The sequence below is a fragment of the Hoplias malabaricus genome, chromosome 18, assembly GCF_029633855.1.
Source record: "Hoplias malabaricus isolate fHopMal1 chromosome 18, fHopMal1.hap1, whole genome shotgun sequence".
Lineage (NCBI taxonomy): Eukaryota > Metazoa > Chordata > Actinopteri > Characiformes > Erythrinidae > Hoplias > Hoplias malabaricus.
This window is the reverse complement of record NC_089817.1, coordinates 25,224,398-25,249,052: the sequence shown is the minus strand read 5'-3', so window position 1 is coordinate 25,249,052 and position 24,655 is coordinate 25,224,398. Positions and strand designations below refer to the sequence as shown.

The 24,655-nt window shown below is 37.7% G+C and overlaps 1 protein-coding gene across 1 annotated transcript; it reads left to right on the top strand.

Annotated features, from left to right (window-relative positions):
• The first annotated feature begins 3 nt into the window (after positions 1 to 3).
• Positions 4 to 24,411, top strand: ogdhb (oxoglutarate dehydrogenase b). The gene is made up of 23 exons (XM_066650541.1): positions 4 to 151; positions 2,502 to 2,901; positions 6,738 to 6,926; positions 7,871 to 7,973; positions 13,327 to 13,442; positions 13,676 to 13,830; positions 14,400 to 14,546; positions 15,701 to 15,791; positions 16,007 to 16,186; positions 16,962 to 17,090; positions 17,961 to 18,140; positions 18,273 to 18,425; positions 19,782 to 19,884; positions 20,010 to 20,138; positions 20,230 to 20,380; positions 20,671 to 20,798; positions 20,898 to 21,076; positions 21,155 to 21,226; positions 21,375 to 21,500; positions 22,074 to 22,146; positions 22,405 to 22,568; positions 22,685 to 22,839; positions 23,286 to 24,411. The coding sequence occupies exons 2-23, from the start codon at positions 2,671 to 2,673 to the stop codon at positions 23,404 to 23,406; spliced, it is 3,075 nt and encodes a 1,024-aa protein (XP_066506638.1). The 5' UTR covers positions 4 to 151; positions 2,502 to 2,670; the 3' UTR covers positions 23,407 to 24,411.
• The last annotated feature ends 244 nt before the right edge of the window (positions 24,412 to 24,655 follow it).

The following is a 24,655-nucleotide window of genomic DNA, read 5'->3' as shown; positions in this document are numbered from 1 at the left end:
CCACTCCGCGTTTGAAAGTTGGAGGAAGGCGGTGGGAGCTGAGGGACGGATAAACGCCGGCTGGAAGCTGTGCGTGTTCTGGTTTCATTGACGATATTAAACCTTAGGTTTTACTTTCGAAACATACGTTTCCACTCTATACACAGCCGAGGTAAGTGTCCGGTTTTATACTTGTCAGTTTGGCTAACGCGGGCTGTGTGTTTTTCAGTTTATCTTTTCACTTATTTAGCTGAGGGTGCTAGCGATAACTAACAGTTACCGTTTTAGCTGCAATGTGACAGTGTGCTAGGCTTTAACGGTCAGAATGACCAGAACCACGCTATCGAAATAAATAACGTTAATGTTTACCGTTTACCGCCTGAGTAAGAGACACTTAATGCAGAGAAAGTGACATTAACCCTTACACAAGGTGTTTTACATTCAGTGCCGAAAAACGTGTGTGAACAAACAGTACGTAAATCTTTACGTCATTATTTTTCATATTGAAATTTAAATAGCGTAAAGTCCTAGATGGCTTAACTGCTGCAGAGGTAAATTGCGTTAACTACGAGTCACGTGACCCGCGCAGCCCTAGGTATGTAAAGGTTTGACTCCTTTAGGCTAATATTATTCACTCTCTGGCTGAACAAATTCTCCCACACCAATATTCAGCCCTTATTGTCCATTTTATTAGCTCGACTTACCATGTAGGAACACTTTGTAATGCTAAATTTACAGACTTTATTCAGTCTGTTGCTCTGCATTCTTTGTTAGCCCATTTTCATTTTGTTCTTCAGTGCTCAGGACCACACAAGACCATCACAGAGCAGGTTTGTTTGGGTGATGCATAATTCTCAGCACTGCACTGGTGTTTCCTTTTTAGTGTGTGTTGCATCGGTACAAGAGCATCAGACAGCAATGTTGCTGGAGATTTTAAACACGGTACTAACTCACTTTCCAATCTTCTATTAGACACACCTTCATTGTTGCTCCAACTTGTTTATATAAATTCAGAAACATAGCACATCTGTTGTAGCGCTGGCCGATTTTATATCAAGATATATTTCTAAATTTAACAATTCAGATATCGATATAAACAAAATAAAAGCAACAGAAAAAATGCCCAGAAACAACAAGAAACATGACATTAAAACATAGTCAAACATAAACCTCTGGGCTTTGTCAATATTCATATTTTTTTATTAATAATGTCCCGCCCTACATCACTGGTTGTGCTAGTCATACTCTATTCCTTCATCAGTGGTCACTGTACCACTGGATATATTTGGTTGTTGAGCTGTTCTCATTTCTTCAGTAACACTAAGGTGTTAAAATCTCCAGCAGCATTACTGTGTCTGATCCACTCTGCCAGTGCAGTGCACACTAAAATACCACCAACAGGTCAGTGTTATTGCAGCTCTAAGAATGACCCACCTAGGACAAAGTCATTTGAGATTCAGTCATAGATAGGCTTGAAAAAAAAAAACACATATGTGCATAACATGCTACAGCAGTTTGGAAACTAACAATTTGTTTATGTTACATTTTATAATTACCAATTTACCAATATGTTTATATTACACCGCACTCTTCTATTTCCATGGAGCGACATTCATATGTTTGTGGAAAATGGCCCTAACATGGAGCCTTTTAAGAAATGTCAGCTGCCTAAATACTCTGGCTGACTGTCTGAGCTGTCTAGACCGCGGTAGCATTTTCCGTTCGAGTTTGGGTCTAGTCTGGAGTTGGTAGTTAGCTGACTGTGCATGGTAGATAAGCATGTTTGGCCACCAGTGGAAACAAACTCCAATGTATCCATTCTGATAGTTTTGTGTAAGTCAGTTGCTAAAAGTAAGTAAATAAAGTCCTTCAGAATTTATTTATTTATTTTTTTTACATCAAACACATCTGTAATACTATGTTAATGCTTATTCAATAAATTATCAAGTTTGGTAATTCTAATTGTTTTTGAACAAAGAGAACTTTAACATTGTATAGGCTTTTATTTACTGTCTGACAGCTGACCTCAGCCCCCATTAAATGGGCAACTGCTTGCTTTTCCTCGCATTTCTGAACTGTTGGGGCTCTGTTCATGTGTAATTGACAGGGCTGTCAAAGCTGCTGTACTGAGAGCTAAAGATTTGAATCCCATTTACATATTTAATGCACGCTGAACCAAAATTTTATCACTTCAACATTAGATAATAATTTGTGCCTAACAATGTTTGAATGAGACACTTATTCGTTCTTAGTTTTTGCCACTTTTTCAGAAATTTAAATTGGTGAGAAATGTCAGAATTCTAAAATGAACACCCTATTATTATTATTAATAATATTTTTAATCTCCTGCTGTTTGCAAGCCTCAGTGGTGAGGAAGCTTGATGCTCCTATTGAAATTAAAATTTTATGTTTCAGATCTTTAAGCATTTCATATTTTAGATTATAAAAGATTTGAAACATAATTTTGAAGATTTGAAAAATAATATTTAATTTTATTGTTCTGTTTTATATTTTTTAAACAGTTTGTGAAACTGCCAAGACCAGAAAAACAAGCTAGAGCTGCAGACTGAGGTGCAGCTGCCTTGAAGCCACATAATCTGAGGACGTGATCTGAGCTTGTTAGGGAGAATTTTCATTTCTTACTTCTGGTTTGGAGAAGCAAAGGAGCAGTGAGCTGCTTTAAGGACAGCTATGCATTACTTAAGGACTTGTGCTGCACGGCTTCGGCCGCTCACTGCCTCACAGAAAGCTCAGAACTTTTCACAGCGGAGGCCCGCAGTGGCTTTGGTGCCAAGGACGTTTGAGCACATCAGGTGCTACACTGCACCTGTCACTGCTGAGCCCTTTCTTAATGGGACAAGCTCTAACTACGTTGAGGAAATGTATTATGCTTGGCTGGAGAACCCCAAGAGTGTGCATAAGGTAAGCTTGTCTGCTTCATAGTGAAAAGCGACGTGGATATTACAGTAGATTCTATTTTTGTACTTGACATTGTCACAGTGCACAATAATATTATTATTAGACCTAAGGATTGATTATAGTGTGAAGATAACACCAGTGTGGCTCATGTTATTAAAAATATATTATTATTAATCCCATCATTTATATATTAATTGCATTTTTATTTGAGTATGTTTAAAATATAAATTGTCCTGTTTAAAATCAGTGTATTTAATTATAGACATGTCAGAAGAATAGATTTATTACTTTTAGAGCTCAGCCCTGAGCCATTACCATTAACAGTTTACAGAAGAATTGTTTATTAGATATTATTCATAATTTTATGACAGATTGAAATACTGATGGACACAAGACACAGAGGTCATATGGTCTACTCCTATTTGCAGTTACACTACAAAGGCATTTAGAGATGTTGTATATTAAGTTACTGTGGTGACCAGCGGTGTAGTGTGAATGAACCATTTATCATGCAAAATGTGTGAAACAAAATTCAATGAACAGAAAAGATATTAGTTGCCAGTTAGTCTGGTTAAGCACTCTCTGTGATGGCTACAGTTCACCTATGAATATTTCATAGGGAAACATTTCAAAAATATTAATGTGTTAAATGTGATGCCCCTAATTTTTTATTTAGTAAAATATTAATCGGTCATAAATTTAATTTGGACAAACCTACATAGAATAAGCCTGCTAGCTAATAGAACTGGGCCGTTGGTGTTCACCTCTAAGCATGTTGAACTGTCCAATTATACTGCAATGGAAGCAGTAAGAAAAGAATCTGTGGCTGGCTCCACATGTCTTTGTAGAAATATGGCCTGACCTTCATCCTCTGAGCTTCCGGTTGCATCAGGTCATTAGGGAAGACCCTGCTGTTGGGGCCCCTCTCTGCCCCATCATGGTGTATAATTATCATGGGCATCTGTAAGCTAGGATTAGGGATAGGGGTGGGCGATATGGCACACCTATGGTATTGGTGCTCTCTGTAGCCGATACCAATACTGTGCTTAAGTGCCGGTATCAGTGCAACCCTACTGAAAAATGAACGGCAATTGCAGTAGTCATGGATCTTTTTTTTTAATAGTCTGGGTGTCCATACCTGAGATGAAGGGGTTTTAGGTTAGATATAGTAATATATTTTAGTAATAGGTAATTGACAGGTCTATTCAGATGCCAAGCTAAGGCTCTATGTAGAGCTATTTTTACTTCTGAACATGCCTTGTCACACCTGCCTTTTTCTGTGTCAGACTTTCTTCTCACTCCAGGAAGTTTTCTTGTGTGTTTTAGGCATAGGGTGGTGCCTGTGTAGCATGTGCAGCAAATTCTTTAGACAATTTTTTTTAAATGGTCCCCCACAGACATCACCCAGACTTTGTATTAAGGGGCTGGAAGGATAAAATCTGGGTAATGTCTGGTACAAATGTTTTGTACATTTACATTTACACATACAACTCCTTCAGATAATGCCTGGAAAAGTTCTGCATGTTTAAAAAGTGCTTCGGTTTCACTTAAACAGGTAATAGCCATTTATACTTATACTGACAACAGTATCCCACTTCTGTGGTTAGAAATTGTTATTTTTACAGCATTTCTGGTCCTGATGTTAATTCATTGGAAAAGGCAGGAACATCTTGTTGTAGAAATATGTGGTTCTTCTGAAGTCATGATTTGAGGAATGAGAAAGGCCTTGTTTCATGTTGTGCAAGAGCTACAGCAATCACCATGTGCAGAAACAATAACAATAGGCAAACTAAAAAGAGCCCGCAGCAACATCAGCATATTTCTGCTGTTAGGAATTCTTCAAGTTTTCATCCACTGTGTAATTTGAAAGTCAGTGAGGTAGTTTTTGGCTGTACCAATGATGATAAATCTTGGCAAATATGTGTTCCCCTTTCTGTCATTTGTTCAATTAGTCAAGCTGAAATGAAAATCAAACTGTTTGTCTTGTTAATTTATGTGCTCCGTGATATTAAAGGGGAAGTATTATGAAAAGATGGCTTTTTCAGTGCATTTGTACATTAAGTTTGGTATCTGGAGTGCCTAGCAACCAACAAACTGTGAAACAACATAACCCAGTCTATGTTTTGTGGTCTGTCTAAGTCAGAATACATGGAAAAATATCAGCTGGTCTTACTTTGGGCTTCCTGTTAACAGAGTGCAGAGAATTTACAGTTGTCTCACCTCCTTCTCTGACTTTCTCCTATCACCAACTCACGGTCAATAGAGTGATGGAGGAGCCAGCTCCACACAACAAGTTCAGAAACATGGGCAGGAAATTTAAATTGGGACTTCCACTGTCAGTAATTATGAATCCTTTCCCCTTTGTGACAGGGACACTGCTTGTTGTGCCACTGTTGTATGTGACACCACTGTTCTATGTAAACTTTAAATTACTGCCATGATTTTTAACTTTCCTGATTCAATAGCCTGCATTAACTAATACAAAATGATTGATTGTCAGATGAGGGCCCTAATGCTCATATATTTGATAAAAAGCTGCATCAAATAATCGTTGCTGTTTAAATTAAGGTATGAGTCAAAACTCAGATATTTTTTTGTGTATAAAACATATCAACATTAAAGCATCATTAAACCTTAATATTAAGGCACTGCATGTTGAAAGACATGCATTAGTTTGGAATTTACTCTGTTTCTAAGCCTTGGTGGCTCTCTGGAAGGATAAACTTTGCTAGTGATTGACTTTCATCATGGTCATGTCTCCACTATGCAAGAGCACTTTACTGAGCCTCCCGCACCCTGCCATGGTACACTGCCTCCGTTCCATCAACAGTTTCTACGTTTACAAATTTAACTCGCTGAGCTCTTTAGCCTCTCAATGACGAAAATCCAATTAGTCACTGGTCTGGTCAGAGTGTGCTTGGTCATGTATCTTGGAGCTAGGATGACTCATCATGTAACTAAGTCAGGAGTACAAAGTTTTCTTTTGCTGAATAAGGAAGAATAGGGTTTATGCACTGGTCAAGACTGTACTTTTCAGCTTGTCTTTGTGGTTTTGAGGTTTGTGTTGAAATGAAAATGAATAAAGGAGGGAAGGCTGTTGAAGGAGTGAATGCATTTGCTTTTAGCTGTAAACTCTGTTTGTTTACTGATAAATAACATTCACCTTAAACCTTGTACAAATTTGTAGAAAAAGAACAATGATGAACAACAGAACTGTCATTATTAATACGACTATTAAGGTTATTTGTGTATACCCTGTGATTTTGTGATGACATTCTACAAATAATATAAATAACAGGTAGTTGTTTCATAGTGGGTATTACTGCACACCCTTCCTTGGCTGCCTGGCATTTGGCAGTAAACCACACTGTACCAATAAAAGTCATCAAGCAAAACTCATATTTTACTCTGCCATCTCTGTTATTTGATTAAAACTTACTGTACTGCAGAAATGTAAATCATAGGAGCTCATATAACATAAACATGTTTTGTATTTCCTACGGGTTTGACCTACAGAGGTTTAAATGCTCTGAGAGATGTTCAGTTCAGAAGAGTAAATGCAGTAAATGTGTTTTTTTAATTTTCCTTTTCACTGTAGAGTCTATTAGTTTATTTTTGTATTTTCTTCTGTTATTTATTGGATTTCTTTGATATTTGTTTTATTTTACTTTGAAGAGATAAGAGCTACAAGGTTGAAATTCTTTTGTTTTAAGATTTAAGGCTGTATAGATTTTGATACTGGCTAAGTTTATGTTTTTAATGAAATCTCAATATTATTGTTTATTTTTAGATTTTATATATTTTTATAAGTAATAGTTTTTTGGGTTTTTTCCCTCCAGTCTTGGGATATCTTCTTCCGTAATGCCAATGCTGGTGCACCCCCAGGTGCTGCCTACCAGTGCCCACCTCCATTGGGGGCGAATCTGTCAGGACTGTCTGAGGCACAGGCTCTCGTAGGAGCTCAGCCCAGTGTGGAGAAACTAGTGGAGGATCACTTGGCTGTCCAGTCCCTCATCCGGGCTTACCAGGTAACCACTCGTACTCATGAAAACACAGGCTCCAATGAACAGCTGTTAACATAAACTTAATTAATACAGTGATGATTTGAAATTTCCTAAACCTAACCACTGATGAAAACTTCATTTTAGCTTGTACGTTAAAATCGTCATATTAATTATTTCCCTCTTCTCAGATAAGTGGTGATAGAATGGAAAAAATCATATATATATATATATATATAAAATACAGCTTGAGTCAAAAGTTGCAGAACACACTTTTATTTCTTTGATATGCTACATGACCACCTTCCCAACTTGCCCTTGATCCAAGATGGCGGCCATGTTCCAGTGTTCTAGGCATAGCCTTAAAGATAGGCCCCCTCACCCGTTACTTGCAGGGGGTCTTCAGATAAAAGGTTGTCCTGTGACTTTTTACTTATCCTGTATACATTTATGCCTTATTTTACATTTATATACCTTAGTGTTTTTGCATATAGTGTTGTAAATGTTACTCATACATTTTTAATTACAAAATCATTCCAAGCACTCCTGATTAATTCAGGAAGTGTTTCAATAAATTAGTCATACATGTGCTTAGTCTTTGAGTACTGTTGCATTGTTCACAGGTGAGAGGTCACCACGTGGCCAAACTCGATCCTTTGGGCATCAGTTGTGTAGATTTTGACGATACCCTGTTTACAGTGGGGTTCCATCAAGTCGGTGAGAACAGTGTGACGTGCAGTGTCTATGCTGACCAACTTTGATGAGTCTGTGTTAATTTTGCTTGTATTTTCCCTTTCTGTTTCTGACCTCTGTCTCATCTTTCTTGGCTAATCTTGATTCTCACTGTGGCCTAACCCTCCTTCTCATGACCACTCATGTTTCTTTGGATTACTGTCATTTTCTCTTCTCCTTTCTTGCTGTTGCTCGATCTCCCCTGTATTTCTCTTTCCTGAAATCCTGCACTATTACAGATTCGTGGGCACCACGTTGCCCAGCTGGACCCCTTGGGAATTATGGATGCAGATCTTGATTCATGCGTGCCCATGGATATAATCACGTCTTCCAATAAACTCGGTGAGATCATTAACTATCCTGGTCTGGATTTTTTTAGGATGTTGAATTATGTATTCCACTCTTCCCCAGAATCTTCACGTCCATATCCATGCTTCCTAAACTAAACCTGAGACATCATTATCGTTCAGCATTAATGTTGCTTTAACAGAAATGTAAGTCGCCCACGCCATGTCCTCTAATGCACTTCATACTATCTCACATGTTGGGTGTCGAAAGGTCTGCTGATTATAACCAGATGGTCCCTGTTCTCTTTAGACCATAGGATGAATTGTTCAAGAATTTTACATTTTGATTTGTTGAACCACATCAACTGAATATAGTGCCTTTAATACAGTTTATCTTAATTCTAAAATGGCTGCTTTGGTTTATATATGGTTTCTTCTTGTATGGTAGTTTTAATGGCACTTGTAGATGCAGCATAGAACTGTTTTCTATGCCCATGCAGTGATTTTCATTAGAGAATGGTGTTTTTAATGTAGTGCCACTCAGTATTGGTTTTTGGCACTCTCCCAGCATACAGAGATTTCTCAGAAATATTTATTAACATAATGTACTGTAGAGGATGAAATCCTCAGGTTCTTAGCAATGTTATCTTCAGATTTATTTTTTAATATTCGCCCTATATGCCTGCAGACTTTTACAGAACACTGGACCTATTCCAATTTTCTGAAGGACCCTAGGATACTCTTTTTATACGCACCTGTTGCTAATGAACCTACGCTAGTAATCACATGTTCCTCCAAATCTCTTATATTTTAATATATTCCTGAACTTGTCTTTTGTTGCATCTGTCCCAGAGTTGTTTTTTTATAATGTTTTGCTGTCCTCAAATTCAAAATAGTCATATGTTTTTCAAAAAACAATAACATTTCTCAATTTAAACATTTGATATCTTAAATAAAAGTGCACATTCGCAATGGCTGTATTTTTTAAACAGATGTCAGGTTATATCCATCAGTGTAGGGGTGAGTGGGCTTGAATAATCCTGAAGTAGTGGCTGCATATATATATATAAATTAGTCTTTTAAACCCATCCTGCATTTAGACTGCATTACCTTACTGCTTATGACGTGTGTTTAACCTTGTGTGTCTGGATGTTGGCAGTGGGTGAATTGCAGAAAGCATTTTCAAGAGCTATGGCCAAGTTCATTATACTGTCAACAGAGAAAGAGGGGGTTGCATGTGATTAGAACAGTGTCAGTGTTCTTCCTGTCAGCATGGAATTTAATTTCCGGTTACCCATTGTCAACATGTGACCTGTCCAGTCCAGTAGTTCCATTTGTCATCCATTATACTTCTGTGCTGTGTTGTTTAGGTCCAAGCACATTTCTCATCCTATGTCGCACTGCGGTTACTCTCCCTCTTTGGCAATCACCTGCACTTTTCCAGCACTTTCCACAATGCCCCTTTCACTGCACTGGTATCACCTAGGCTGCTGCGTGTCCCTTTTTGCTGTGAATGGCAGACTATTCCAATTGCATTGTTCTGTTGCCATTGGCAGAGTTTACTCACAAATACACTTTCATACAAGATAAGGCAAGAAGATGATTAATGGTTACAAAATGTAATTGTTTTATAATGAATCCAGGAAACATTCTGTCCCTGCACACTCATGGTACATTGTGACCAAAGGTTTATAAGATTACAGACATTTTAAAATAGCACTCTTATCAAGTGTCACATTTGAGTTTGACTTTGTAAATTTGCACAAAGGAATCTAGGGCTAGTCAAGAATGTGACACATCTTTTTATTCACAACACATGCTACACTTCCTCATCCATGTGAGCACAGAGTATTAGCATGCAGAGTAAGGGGAGTGAGTGCATGCTCTTTTCCTGACTCAGCCCTCAGCTTTTCAACCTTGCTTTGTGCAGTGCCTTTTGAGCCAATGTAGTGTAGCAGTACTGCTATTGTCAGTGTTTTTTTTTTCAGTGCACAGCTTCAGTGTAAGTTGATGGCTGTATGATGCAATACAGTGACATGATTCAGTAATATGTGGAAGTATATAGCTGTATCATTTGTGGCATTCACAAGAACCCGACCAATATGAATCTATTTCTAGATGAGAGGAAACGGCTAAAATATTTTGTATGGTAGGATTTAGGTACTGTCTTTAAATTTGAAGTATTTTAGAAAAAAGTAATGTTTACTATGTGAACTAGCTGTTGGAGTTATGAATCTTAGATTGTGCATCTAGTTCAAAGTTATTTTAGTATTTTTTTTATTATTATTTATATAATAATATATAAATGAGTTCACATGAATATTTTCCTTTGATACACTTTTATGTTTGTGTATAACCTGCAGTGTTGACACCCACTGTTACACAGTAGAATTTCCTTTACCAACACTTCTTGACTTGTAAGAATGATATGGTCTATTTATTGTAAAGTAGCTTAGTCATGTTTCTTATCTGTGTGATGTAGAGTGAAGGTAAAGCTAGATCTAGTCTCACAAGCCTATTGTCAAAGAGTCCAAGGCATTTAGCCCCTTGATGTAACCAAGACTCGTCTACTGAAACAGGGAAGGGCAGTTTGACTGAGTTGATTTTAGTTGAAAAAATAGCTAATAACAGACTAGGTTTTTGATGGTAACCATATTACCAAGATACCATGGACATGTGATGCATACAGCTGTGACGAGCTCATTACGACTATATTCACAGGTTTTTTTTTTTTGTTTGTTTTTTTCCCCCTAATTGATTGATTGATTTTGTTTAGTTAAACTTTTTGAAGAATGCCTTAGATGCTTGCAAATGTTTGTTTCCCTTGGAACTGATAAAACCTGCTTGAAGTGCTTATGGATAAACAATCAAAATGGCACAAGTAAAATCAGTGTGGCCAGCTTAATGCAAATGTATGTAACCCTTCATTTATGAGTATCTGGGATTTTTTATTTTTATTTATTTTATTATTTTTATTTTTTTGTGTAAAAACTGCAAGTTCTGTATGAGGTGGATTCTTTATTAATATTAGATAAACATGAATATTATCTCATTGTGCACTACAGGAATTGTGCTGTTTTAGTGGGTCATATTTGTGGATCCAGTTGGCACTTAACGAGCAGATCTTGAAAACAACCCCCTGAGGCTTGTTGCCCTTTTCTACAGTCTGTAGTGAAATAAGTACAGGAGGCAGTGGATGAACTGGAGGCAATAGCTTGTTCCTGTGGGTTTTGAAAATGTCCTGGGCAAATGTGCTCAATAGTGTATTGGGTGGGTGGGATATTTTCTTTACTATATTGAAAATTTAAGACATTTTGTTTAGTAATACCTACATGTCCATTCAAAAACATGTATCTCCATTTTGTGTACACTTTTAGTGTACTACATCATTTGAATACAGCAGCTGTCCTTTACACTGTGTGAATATTTCATGAAGAATGGACCAATAGAAATGTTCCTAAATTATTACTTGAAATAAAATCTTTTTATATTAATTTCCATTTAAATTTAAGAAGATTTTTTTTCTTTCTCCTGTAAATTAGCTTTTTAGGGAGCTACATGTTTTTGATTGGACAGTGACAATATACAATTTTTTTGTCACTTCAGGTCTGAATGTAGGGGTGGGTTATTTGGCAAAATATTTATATCATGATACTTCTCATAATGCAAAACATTTTGGTGCATTGCACTGGTAAAGAAACTGGGTACAATTAATTATAATTCATGATATTTTCAAAAAAGCATTTTTAGGATTATAATAAACTACAACACTGAATGTAATGTGTCAGCCTGCCAGTTTACAAGCTCTGTTTATTTCCATTTAAAATTGTAACCAAAGCTAAGATCTTTTTCATTAACAGCTATTAATAAACAGTATTGCTTTATTAAAATGAAGCAAACAGCATAACAATCCCTTCCCCCCTCAGTTTTTATTTTGAAGTTCAACCAAATGGAGTTAGCTGAAGTTAGGTGTGTGGTTATCCTTTTAATTTAAAACAATTTTTATTTATCTAGAATATAATAAAAAGCAACACTCTAGAGATCTGACATCTGCATTCTTTTCAGTGGTGGAGAATCAAACATATGTTACTTGAGAATGAATGCATATCCAAAACTTGTGAGCAGTAAACTGTATATAAAAGCAAGAATGTTTAAATGAATCCTTTTTATATACATTATATTGCCAAAAGTATTCAGCTGTTCCAATCATTTCCATGGACACAGTTGTATAAAACCACGCACCTGGGCATGTAGACTGCTTCTACAAACATTTGTGAAAGAATGGGTCACTCTCAGTATGTCCAGTCTTAAAATTTCTTCAATGCAATATATTCTGCAGTCAACTGTCATTGGTATTTTAACACAGTGGAAGCAATTAGGAATGACAGCCACATAAATTGACAGAGCGGTATCAGTGAATGATAAGTCGCATAGTACGCAAAGGCTGCCAACTTTCTTCAAAGTGACCTTCAGATTATCTCAAGTAGAATAGAAATGGGTTTCCATGGCCAAACAGCCTTATCCAAGCCTTACGTCACCAAGCACAATGTGAAGCATCGGATGCAGTGGTGTAAAGCACACTGCCACTGGACTCTAGAGCAGTGGAGACATGTTCTCTGCAGTGACGAATCACTCTTCTCTGTCTGGCTATTTGATGAAGGAGTCTGGATAAGGTGGTTGCCAGGTAAACTGTACATGTCTGACTATTATTTTTCAGGAGCTGGACTTGGCCCCGTAGTTCCAGTGAAAGGAACTCTTAATGCTTCAGCATGCCAAGAGATTTCCCAACTTTGTGAGAACATTTTGTGGATGTCCCTGTTCAAATATGACTGTGCACCAGTGCACAAAGCAAGGTCCTTAAAGACATGGATGAGCAAGTTTGGTGTGGAAAAACTTGACTAGCGTGCCCTCAGCCCGATTGAAATGAATTCTTGTCCAACATCAGCATCTGACCTCATTTTGTGCAAAGCCTTCCCAGAAGAGTTGAATTTCTTATAGCTGCAAAGGGTGTCGTCATCATATTTAAACCCTATGGATTAAGAATGGGATGTCATTCAAGTTCATATGTTTGCGAAGGCAGGCGAGTGAACACTTTTGGCAATATAGTGTAGTTTTCATTATTCACCCACATCTCACTCCATTTAATTTTAACCTAGCAATATGTTCCCCTTTCCTCTGCTCTCCTATTTCTCTCTTTCATCTTCTGTCATGTTTTGGCTGCTTGAATTTTCTCTATGCATCTGTCCAACATTCCATGTGCAGCATATCACACTTGTTTGCCAGTCAGTGCACTTTGGGCTTGTTTTGCCTTTCCGTCCATAGTGCTTTTATCCTCTAACATGCTTTCTTACCAATCTGTTCCTTTGTGTTCCCTTCTTCTTGTCCCCTATCCATGTATTGTCTGACAGGCTTCTATGGTCTGAATGAGGCAGATATGGACAAAGTGTTTAGACTCCCCACCACTACCTTCATTGGAGGCAATGAGAGTGCCTTGTCACTCAGGGAGATCATTCGCCGCCTTGAGGTACAAACTGTCTCCTTACACTGTAGGAAAATTAATAATTGATCCATTCTTTATATTCTAAACTTTAAGGGTTTGTTTGACAAAGTAATGCTTACAGAATATAGATATTTTATACGTAGCTTTCTATTTTTTGGCTTTGTTATTTTCTCTTTATATTTACTGGACAAATGTGAAAGTAAAAGTACAGAAAAACCAGTTTTGCGTTATGTGGTTTAAGTAATTGCTGCCTACAGATGGCATACTGCCAGCACATTGGAGTGGAGTTCATGTTCATCAATGACCTGGAGCAGTGTCAATGGATCAGACAGAAGTTTGAGAAGCCTGGAGTGATGCAGTTCACTTTAGAAGAGAAAAGGACACTTCTGGCCCGTATGGTCCGCTCCACCAGGTCAGCAAAAGCTCAAGCACTCACTTTGTGCCCTTTCGGACACTTAAAGGAATAATCAGCCATTTTTTGTCAGTGATTCTTCATGCTGTTAAACCACAAAGAGGGGCATGCTTTATGGAGCATAAACTGGTGGTTCAGTGACTACAAAGCAGTTTGATTTGCATCTTATAGAAAAATGTAAAAATAATATATCACTTTCATGAACATATTTTGCTGCTTTTTGGTGGTTTGAAAGATTGTTCGCTTTAGTCAGTTGTCCTGTATTTGTGTATAGTTTACACTAATATAAAATTTAAAGTGTTTGCTATTGGTGGTAAGAAATTTTACAACCAGTAGTTTTTACCTTTCACCTACATCTGTCACCTCACAGTTGATTTATTTTGGGGTGTGTGTGTGTGTGTGTGGGGGGGGGGGTCCTATGAAGGACTGGCGCCCCCTCCAGGGTGTGTTTTCCAACCTTATGAGCTTAGAAACTTCAGATTTTACGACTAAATAATTTTTCTACTGGATACAAGGACACGGGTCGATACAAGCGTTTTCATGACTGTTAAAGGTTGTACTTATGACAGGTTTGAAGAGTTCCTGCAGAGAAAGTGGTCCTCAGAAAAGCGCTTTGGGCTGGAGGGCTGTGAATCACTGATTCCTGCCCTGAAGACTATTATTGACAAGTCCAGTGAAAACGGCGTGGAGAGTGTTATCTTGGGAATGCCTCACAGGTACCTTAACCACTATCTAAAATTTCTTTACTCACTTGTATGTTTTTAATAATTGTGACAGACTTTTCTTTGTACATCTAAAAATAACTTGTAAATGAAATTAATTTAAATAAAATTCAGCTGTTGTTTTGGTCTAAAACTACAAGCCTGCGGACCTCATCGAGCCTCAGATCAACTTTACACAGCCTCTCACATATATTTATGTCTAACATGGGGATTTGCTTCACCCAACAAACATTGTGGCTGGTCATGAGAAATAACAAAAAAATTTAATTTTTCCATTAAAAATAAACTACTGAACATAACTGAAGATGCTTTTCTATCTGTAGTAATATATACATCATGTTAGAATTAAGGAATAAACAGAATTATCAAGCTAATCCGCAAAGCACCAATTTTTCATTTTTCAACATTTAATTTACAGTGACTGTTAATTTCATTCAGCTTTAACAATAAATCTCACATTATGAGCCTCTAATAATTGTGCTGTTAAATGGAAATTAAGTTTAATTATTTCACCATTTAAAAAAAATAATAATAATAATAAAATGCTTGTATATATTATTAATAGTAGTAGAACTGTTGCTATTAAACATTGATTTAACATTTTGCTAGTTTTTTTTGTTAGTTTAATAAAATATTATTTTGGAATATTAATTTTAACTACATAAAATACTGATTTAAAACTGTCATCTGCTTTGCCTTTTTTGAAGCGCAACACTACATTTAAAATCTTGCAGAAACACTCCCACCTCTCAGTCTCTGTAATCATCCTGTGGAGTTTCTTTATGGTTGTATATATGTATTGAGTTTTACGCCCAATGTGGTCTGTATATGCAGAAGAGTAAGTCAAAGATTGTATCTGCTTTAAAAATAATTGAAGGGCTTTGGGGTAAACAGCAACATACTAGGAAAAGATTACCATTAGAGGAAATATATTTGACACAGCAGTACCTAGAAATGCTATAACCAATGTTAATGACCTATAGCATTCTCTCTGGGTGGCACTTCAGATTGCCCCTGGTAAACAATAGTATCTATAAAGGGTATTTTGGACTGTAAAGTTGTATTTTATTCTAATTATTGGTCTGCAAGTATTTTGTGTTTGATCAATGGATTTCAGTAATATGGATCTTCCTGCACTCTCTTACCAGGGGGCGTTTGAATGTGCTAGCTAATGTCATTCGTAAAGAGCTGGAACAGATATTCTGTCAGTTTGACTCCAAGCTGGAAGCTGCAGATGAGGTTGGAAGTCATTCTTATTTCCTGTCATAATAAACCAGTTTATCTATGTAATGTATATGTAGATTACTTGCATACAGTGCTAATGGATTGCATGAACATGTTGAAAAACACACAAAACAAAAATGAAACTGCATTCATATTTTTAAACTCACTGTCCACAGCTGTCAACATTTCTCATCAATTTTTCTGTTTTTCTTCTGGTATCTACCCTTTAGGGTTCTGGTGACGTTAAGTATCATCTAGGGGTGTATCACAGACGAATCAACAGAGTGACCGACCGTAACATCACCCTCTCTCTTGTGGCCAACCCCTCTCACCTGGAAGCAGTAGACCCAGTGGTGCAGGGCAAGACAAAGGCTGAGCAATTTTACTGTGGAGACACTGAAGGCAACAGGGTTAGCATTCAGTACTAATAACCTTCCTTACAAAACCAACATGTCAAGGGTAGTAAGTATCAAATATCATAATGACTCTGAAGGATACTGCTGCCAGTTTGGCTTTTGAATAATCTTAATTAATTTCTTAATTGAGGCAAAAATTAAGACTTAAGATGGTTTAAACGTATTAAGATGGAGGAACGTAAGCTTGTGGAGCCTCATAGCTCTTTTGAAGGCTATAACCATAAATCAATTAGCTGAATAATGTATCTTATGTTAAAGGATGGTAAAATTCACAGTTGTATACTGCTTACCTCAGATAAAATAAAGATTTCATAATTAGTTTACTAAAATCTATCAACCCAGTGGAGTATTTCCATACAGATAAATGTGGAAGTTTATGGATACAACTTATTTCTTTAAGTGTAAGTTGGAATTGTCTGTGTCAGGGACCATCAGAAATGTCAGACATGTGCACACTATTAACATGTTTATGGCTAACTAAAATGTCACACCCTTTTTCCTTTACCGTACAGTTACTCCTGAAAGTTCAGTTTTACAAGAAATTTATTTTAGAGCCTTGTCACCAAAATATATTAGTTGGCTGATGATGTCTCATAATATTGACAACCCACAGTTTGTGTATCTGGAAATATAGTTTTGTATTGGCCTGGATCTGAGATTTATTTTTTGTTTGTTGTTAATTTATTTCTTAATTAATGTATATTTTGTATAGGCTCAAAGAAAAAAGAAAAATTCAAAGATGTCTTATTTTTATGGCCTTGTCTTCTAGGTAATGTCTATTTTGCTACATGGGGATGCAGCATTTGCAGGCCAAGGCATTGTATATGAGACCTTCCACCTGAGTGACCTGCCCTCTTACACTACACATGGCACAGTGCATGTTGTAGTCAACAATCAGGTTTGGCTTCCACTACCTTTTTCTAGCTACACCCACCACATTTGTTCAGCAGTATTAGCACTAGGGTTACATCCATCCATCCATCCATCCATCCATCCACCCATCCCTGTATTTATCAGTGCAGTGAAATGATGCATTGTTGGAATATGGAAATATTTACCTTGGCATTGTCTACTAACATCTGCACATATTGATTATGCCAGGGATAATTAATTAAAACTCATTAAGGTCCAGTTAGATTAAATATTTGTACATAATGTATAACTTGCATCATGATCAGTGCTATATCCTGCATATTGAAGTAGCCTTGTAGCTATAGCAACATTGTATGTGGTTAACACCTGAATGTCAAATTAAAGTGCCATTTCAGTTAAATTTCAATATATTTCAACAAGATTTATAAATATTATAAATAACTAATACTCTAAATAAAAAGTCCTTTTCTCGGTTCAGGTAAATGAATAGTGATAATGATGATAACTTGTCTTGTAGTTGCAGTTAAATATAAGGCTTTTCCATGACCAGCAGTCGGATTGGCTCTTATTGCTAGAGGGTGGGACTTAATCTGTTAACAGTAAACTGATAGTGTGGGGCTTTTGCGTGGTTGAAAAGAACACGTGCACCCACACGGCCCTCTGTGGATTTTGTTTTACACCCCTGACTTAAACAATCACTCTGTTCCAAATTAAACAACTCTTAATAGTTTATTCGTAACAGGTCCAGGTCCGGATAGGACACCGCCTGGGTCCAGACCCGGACTGCAGTCCACCTATTTGTGAACCCTGGATAATGCACTGTAGCCTTGCTTGAAAGATATTCATTTAAGGACATACTGCCCCCGCCATCAGCTATCATATGCTTCCTCATTAGATTGGCTTCACCACAGACCCACGGATGGCCCGCTCCTCCCCATACCCCACCGATGTGGCCCGAGTGGTCAATGCCCCCATTTTTCACGTGAATGCAGATGACCCAGAGGCTGTGATGTATGTGTGCAAAATAGCCGCTGAGTGGAGGGCAACCTTCCACAAAGATGTAGTGGTCGACCTGGTGAGCTGCCAACATTCTGCTGTTAAAACAGAATTTTACTGTAAAACAGAAGTGAATGTTTATTTATGTGCTTGAACAATACTGTTTACATCACTCACCTTCCCTTTTTGATTTTGATCATTCGCTTTTTAGGTGGGCTACCGGCGGAATGGTCACAATGAGATGGACGAGCCCATGTTCACACAGCCGCTGATGTACAAGCAGATAAAGAAGCAGAAACATGTCCTGCAGAAATATGCAGAAAAGCTTATAGCAGAGGGAGTTGTCACCAGGCTGGAATTTGAGGTCAGGCAAAATACCTTGAAGGACGTAGCAGACATTGTGGAACATTATGTATTATATACATGAGGGCTGCAACTAAAAGATTAACTGACTATTATTTGAGAATGCATTAGTTTATTCTGACTTAAGTTAATTGAGAAAATAACTAGTCTAGTTGGCTGTTAAAAAAATATTCTTCATTCATTGATTTAAAATTTAAAATGTTTGAATGTCATGTTTCAATATCTTCTTCAGAACATATTCTAGGGTATGTAGGGTTTTCTGCTTTTGGAGACACTATTTTAAACAGTATAAAAGGTGAAAGAAATGGCAAAGAATTTGATTGAAGTTGATTGTATAAGATTACATTAAGATTGCATTATTACTCAAGGACGGCACGGTGGTGCAGCAGGTAGTGTCGCAGTCACACAGCTCCAGGGACCTGGAGGTTGTGGGTTCGATTCCTGCTCCGGGTGACTGTCTATGAGGAGTGTGGTGTGTTCTCCCTGTGTCCGCATGGGTTTCCTCCGGGTGACTGTCTGTGAGGAGTTTGGTGTGTTCTCCCTGTGTCCGCATGGGTTTCCTCCGGGTGCTCTGGTTTCCTCCCACAGTCCAAAAACACACGTTGGTAGGTGGATTGGGGACTCAAAAGTGTCCATATGTGAATGTGAATGTGTGAGTGTGTGTCACCCTGCACCCCCTCCAGGGTGTTCCTTCCTGGCGCCCAATGATTCTGGGTAGGCTCCAGACCCATCGCAACCCTGAACTGGATAAGCGCTTACAGACAATAAATGAATGAATAAATTATTACTCAATTTCTTCTCCTTGCAATACTCTTTAGTTTCCTCTCCTCCCATGTTTAATAATCATAAAATCAGTTAATCTCATCTGCAATTGCCAACTACACAGTAACAATATGGTCATCAGCATTGTCAGATATACATTTTTCTTCAGCATATTCACCACACATTAAACAATAATAACCATGCACTTAGTGTCGTTGTTTTGAAAATCACCTGTGCACTTAAATATGCAGAAACATTAAAACAAAATCATACAAATGTTAATTTTACAGTGCAGTTTTTAGGTTATCTTTAATTAGTGCTAGCTTATGGTTTTTTGAATTTATTTTTTACCCCCCCCCCTCCCCCCAGTTGTGCACGACCCTGTTATGTAGTTCCTCCCATCTCTACTCATTTATTTTGCTTTGCCTTTGCTCTTCTCTGTGCAAGTTGATTACCTTATCTATAATCACATCAAAATATTTCTTAAAAAATTAATTTTAACTAAAGAATTAAATAAAAATGGTTGTTCTGGCACGTTTTTGTGAAAAGTATATTTTGAAATGCAATAATAGCTTTGGCTTATTTGTGCCTTCAGGAAGAAATTGCCGAATATGACAAGATCTGCGAGGAGGCGTACACTCGATCTAAAGATGAGAAGATCCTCCACATCAAACACTGGCTAGACTCCCCATGGCCTGGTATTCTTTCCTTTTTTCTTTGTCTTATTATTATTATTATTTTTTTTTTTGCTGCCTATGTAGTCTGTACAGAACATGATTTTAGTCCTATAGGTTGACTTGATTGGGGCTGATTTGTTCGACAGGTTTCTTTACTCTGGACGGCCTGCCTAAGAGTATGAGTTGTCCCTCCACTGGCCTGAATGAGGAACAGCTCTGCCACATCGGCAAAGTGGCCTCCTCTGTGCCGGTCACAGATTTCACAATCCATGGAGGTGCGTATTTGAATTTCAAGTACTTTATTTTTTCCATATACTCATTGACTTTGTGTTCGGGGACAGTAGTCTAACTATCTTTTCCTACAAGGTCTGACCCGTATCCTGAAGGGCAGAGCAGCAATGGTAGAGAACCGGACAGTGGACTGGGCTCTGGGGGAGTTCATGGCCTTTGGTTCTCTGTTGAAGGAGGGCATCCATGTGCGCCTCAGCGGTCAGGATGTGGAGAGAGGCACTTTCAGGTTGTTTTTAAGATTTAATCTTTTTTTTTTTTTTAATTCGTCTTGCAATTTCATGATTAAATTGTACAGAATATGCATTTAGTCACTAAAAAACATTTTTAGTATGTCGTTTAAAAAGATATTTGTAAAGTACAAAATCATAATTTAATGCTACATAAAATGAGAAATTTCTCAGTCCATTCTAGTATTGATCAGCTGATTCTTTACTTGTTCTTCTTCTTGTACTAAGCCAGAAATGTTCATGGAGAGCATGGTTAGGCTGATATACACTCTCACTCTCCTATCCACAGCCACCGCCACCATGTACTGCATGATCAAAATGTGGACAAGAGGACTTGCATTCCTATGAACTACATCGACCCAAACCAGGCACCTTACACTGTATGCAACAGCTCACTCTCTGAGTATGGAGTGTTAGGTACGTTTTTGTATTCTATTACTGTGGTAAAACACGTTAAAAACATTTGCCCATTAGCACATTATCGTCCCTGTGATCTTAACTCTCTGCTATCTGTAGGCTTTGAGCTGGGCTTTGCTATGGCTAGCCCTAATGCACTGGTGCTTTGGGAAGCCCAGTTCGGAGATTTTCACAACACGGCCCAGTGCATCATCGATCAGTTCATCTGCGCTGGCCAGGCCAAATGGGTGCGCCAAAATGGCATTGTCCTTCTGCTTCCCCATGGTATGGAGGGAATGGTATGTTCCATTTCTCCCTGACTCCTTTTTTTTTATGCCTTTTAGTCTGTTCGGTTCCTAAGATGTTGATGTTTTCAGGGTCCTGAGCATTCCTCCGCTCGTCCAGAGCGTTTCCTGCAGATGTGTAATGATGACCCAGACGCTTTCCCTGTAAGTCTCGCATGAATGTGTTTTGAACCAGTGTAAACAAATTGCAAATAAACTGTTCCTTTATATTTTATTTAATCAAAGTCCAGACATGATGGATTTAAAGACTTTGCTATGACATTTCCCTTGAGACCATTTTTGTCTGTTTCAGAAAATCACAGATTACTTTGCAATGCAGCAGCTCTATGACTGCAACTGGATTGTAGTGAATTGTTCCACTCCTGCCAACTATTTTCACGTTCTGAGAAGACAGATCCTTCAACCCTTTCGCAAACCTGTAAGAGCCAATACTTTCATTGGACGTATTAGTAGCGTGTTAAGTTGTTCTTTACAATTTCACACATAACAGAACTAGCCTATTATGGGTTATATCAGTCTCACAAGTGTGAATCGTGTGCTGATAAACAGAATGGATTGCATCCTTATCAGCCTTTTTAGGGGGATGAGAGAAAAAAAATAATGTTGGTTACATGTTCAAACAAGCACTGATATGAGGCCTCGAGGAATATTAGGAAAAATCCATGGTATATTTGGTATAATGATTTTATAAGTAATTTTTAACCAGTGAAATAAAAATACATTAAAAACACAGGTCAAAATGAGTGTATGTTTGTAATTTGTACAACAAAAAAACAAGATATAACTTTGTCTTTTTGTTAATTTCATTTGTCTGATTGCATCCATTTAGTATAAACCCATTTCCAGAAAATGTGACATTTTTAAATATATAATAAATACAAATTTACTCATGAACGATTTCCAGTGGAACATTTTTCTGGAAATGGGGTTGTAATTGTCTGGCTGTAGTCATGGCAGAGTTTTAATGGTTCTTATTTTCTGTCACCTGCAGCTTATCATCTTCACTCCTAAGTCACTATTACGTCACCCTGAAGCCAAGTCCAGCTTTGATGACATGTTACCAGGTGAGTGCTTTCGGTAATTTAATTTGTTAAACCAGTTCATATCTGTACACATCTAACATATGTAATAAATTTTAAAAAATAATTTAAATGTATGTATATACATACATTCACTGGATGTTACATTGTAATGTTTCATGAATATGTATAGGATTACAACAACATATAGCTGTAAAACTCTCAATCAAAGTAATGAATTCTGGATATGTGAAACTCTTGAACACACCATTTGTATGTGCTGTTTTTTTCATTTGTAATTAGGTACACACTTCAAGCGTTTGATCCTGGAGGATGGACCAGCATCCCAAAACCCTGCTGGAGTGAAACGCATCATATTCTGCACAGGAAAAGTTTACTATGACCTGACCAAAGAGCGCAAGAGCAGAGAGATGGAGGACACTGTGGCTATCACCCGCATTGAACAGGTGCCACAAGTGTATATGCTCATATTTACAAATGCAAAGAAAACAAGTTTTAAAACCAATGAGTGAAAGAAAATAAAGAAATAATGAAAAAAGAAATTGTGTGGATTGTTTTGCAGCTATCTCCGTTTCCCTTTGACCTAGTGAAGATGGAAATGGATAAGTACCCACAAGCTGAAGTGCTCTGGTGCCAGGAGGAGCACAAGAACCAGGGCTACTATGATTACATCAAGCCACGAATCTGGACAAGTGCTGAACACACCCGTCCTGTCCGGTGAGACTTACGAACACACTCCTTTTTGTTTCTGTCCTAAATTCACAATAAACAGTTACGTTGTGGTGCATGGAAATTTAAAAGTCTCAGAAAGGAATCATAGTCATGCGAACGTAGCTGCAGCATCGTTTACCGTGGAAAAGACATTAGAAATGATCATGTTAACTGTCTTGCAAGGCTGGTTTTTGTAGCTGATATACATTAGACATTTTAGAACATACTGTAGCCCGTAATTTAGTGCAAGTATTTTAGGAAAGTCGTTTTATATATTGTACATATTTTCATTTATTGTTTGCTATATTGAATATGTCCTGAATTTTCTTTGTGTTTTGTTGCATTACAATTAGGCAGTCACAAGGTTTGGTGCATTACCAGTGACTGTTACATAACTTTCCCACTGGTTAAAATTTCCTCTGTGATTGAATGTGTGTTGCTTTCATTCTCAGTTATGCTGGGCGTGAGTCAGCCGCTGCCCCTGCCACTGGGAACAAGAAGGCTCATCTCCTGGAGCTGAAGCGCTTCCTGGACACAGCCTTTAACTTGGATGCCTTCCAGGGCCAGCCCTAAACACCTCTTTGTTGTCTGCCCTTAGTGCTGCCCTACTGTCTGCTGGCCAGGTGCCATCTTTTCATCCCTCCATCATTCCATCCCTCCATATTCTATGAAGGCGCTGACAGCCTCCAAACACACCACTATAAGCGTTTCCAGTCAGAGCACTGGCAGTGACACAGACTCACATTGCTGCAGCTTTAAAGACTGCGATAAATTCTTTTTCAGTTAAACATGGTCCCAGTCGGTGTTATGTCACTCCAACAAACTAATTATTCCACTTTGGCTGCATGTACCACTTATTTCAGCTCAAGGCCTTGCAAAATACTTAATGTTAGCGACTGACATTGAACAGTCGCTCTCTCTCAATTAAGTCATTTGAATAATACAGTCGCTTCCGTTTTTTTAATTCCTTACATTTTTTTTAATCCTTATTTATGTATCAGAGCACACACAACCAAATGCACAACCGTAAAAAGTTGTGCAGACCTCACAAACGCACACACTCTGGACAGGTCTGATTTTATGAGCTGTATTAAAGAACTGCACAGTTTTTGATGATGTAGATAATTTTTAGATGTAGATAATCACTGAGTTTCAAATGGAAACGAGGCCACTTTGCCAAACAGGAACCCTTTATGGAAAACTAATTCTTCAAGTAAATACGAAGGAGGTCAACCGTCTGTTCTTCTTCGGCCTTCCCATTCCTTCATGTCTTACCTCCATGCCAAAACATTACAAGCGTTCATTCAGAAAGTCTCTTAAGTGGCAATATTTTATCTTCTTGTAATTTATGGATAACACGACAACTTGTTTTAAGTTAAGGACTCCAGGACTAATCAAAGGGATTATTTATTTTCTTAGCACTGTTCATACTATTATCCTGCTTTCAATAAAGGTACCTTTCATTAAGAACGTGCCCCAGATTTTTACATTATATAGAAAGCTTTCTAATGTACCTATCATGTAGGCTCTTTCAAAGACTAGATATGCTACTTGAACACTATCATGAACGATGACTGTTCTGGATGGAAAACTCAACAAGAAAACCTTATAAAATCTTTTGAAGGTAAAATAAAATTACTTGTTTATTCATATCAGTCTTGTTACTTCTACCTCAGTGTCATCTTGCAATTTGTTCTTCATATTGTCTTTTTTTTTTTTTGTCTGAGCTTTCCTAGTCATGTCCAATCTCAAATCTACTAAGCTGGGAGCGGAGAGGCTAGCTGGGGTTTTTTGAGACATGCTTCTGCTACTGGTAATGAGT

Excerpts from the sequence above, each read along its gene's own strand:
- ogdhb (XM_066650541.1), top strand. The coding sequence starts at position 2,671 with ATGCATTACTTAAGGACTTGTGCTGCACGGCTTCGGCCGCTCACTGCC. Across the intron at positions 2,902-6,737 it reads ACCCCAAGAGTGTGCATAAG|TCTTGGGATATCTTCTTCCG; the intron begins GTAAGCTTGTCT and ends TTTTCCCTCCAG. Across the intron at positions 17,091-17,960 it reads ATGTTGTAGTCAACAATCAG|ATTGGCTTCACCACAGACCC; the intron begins GTTTGGCTTCCA and ends CTTCCTCATTAG.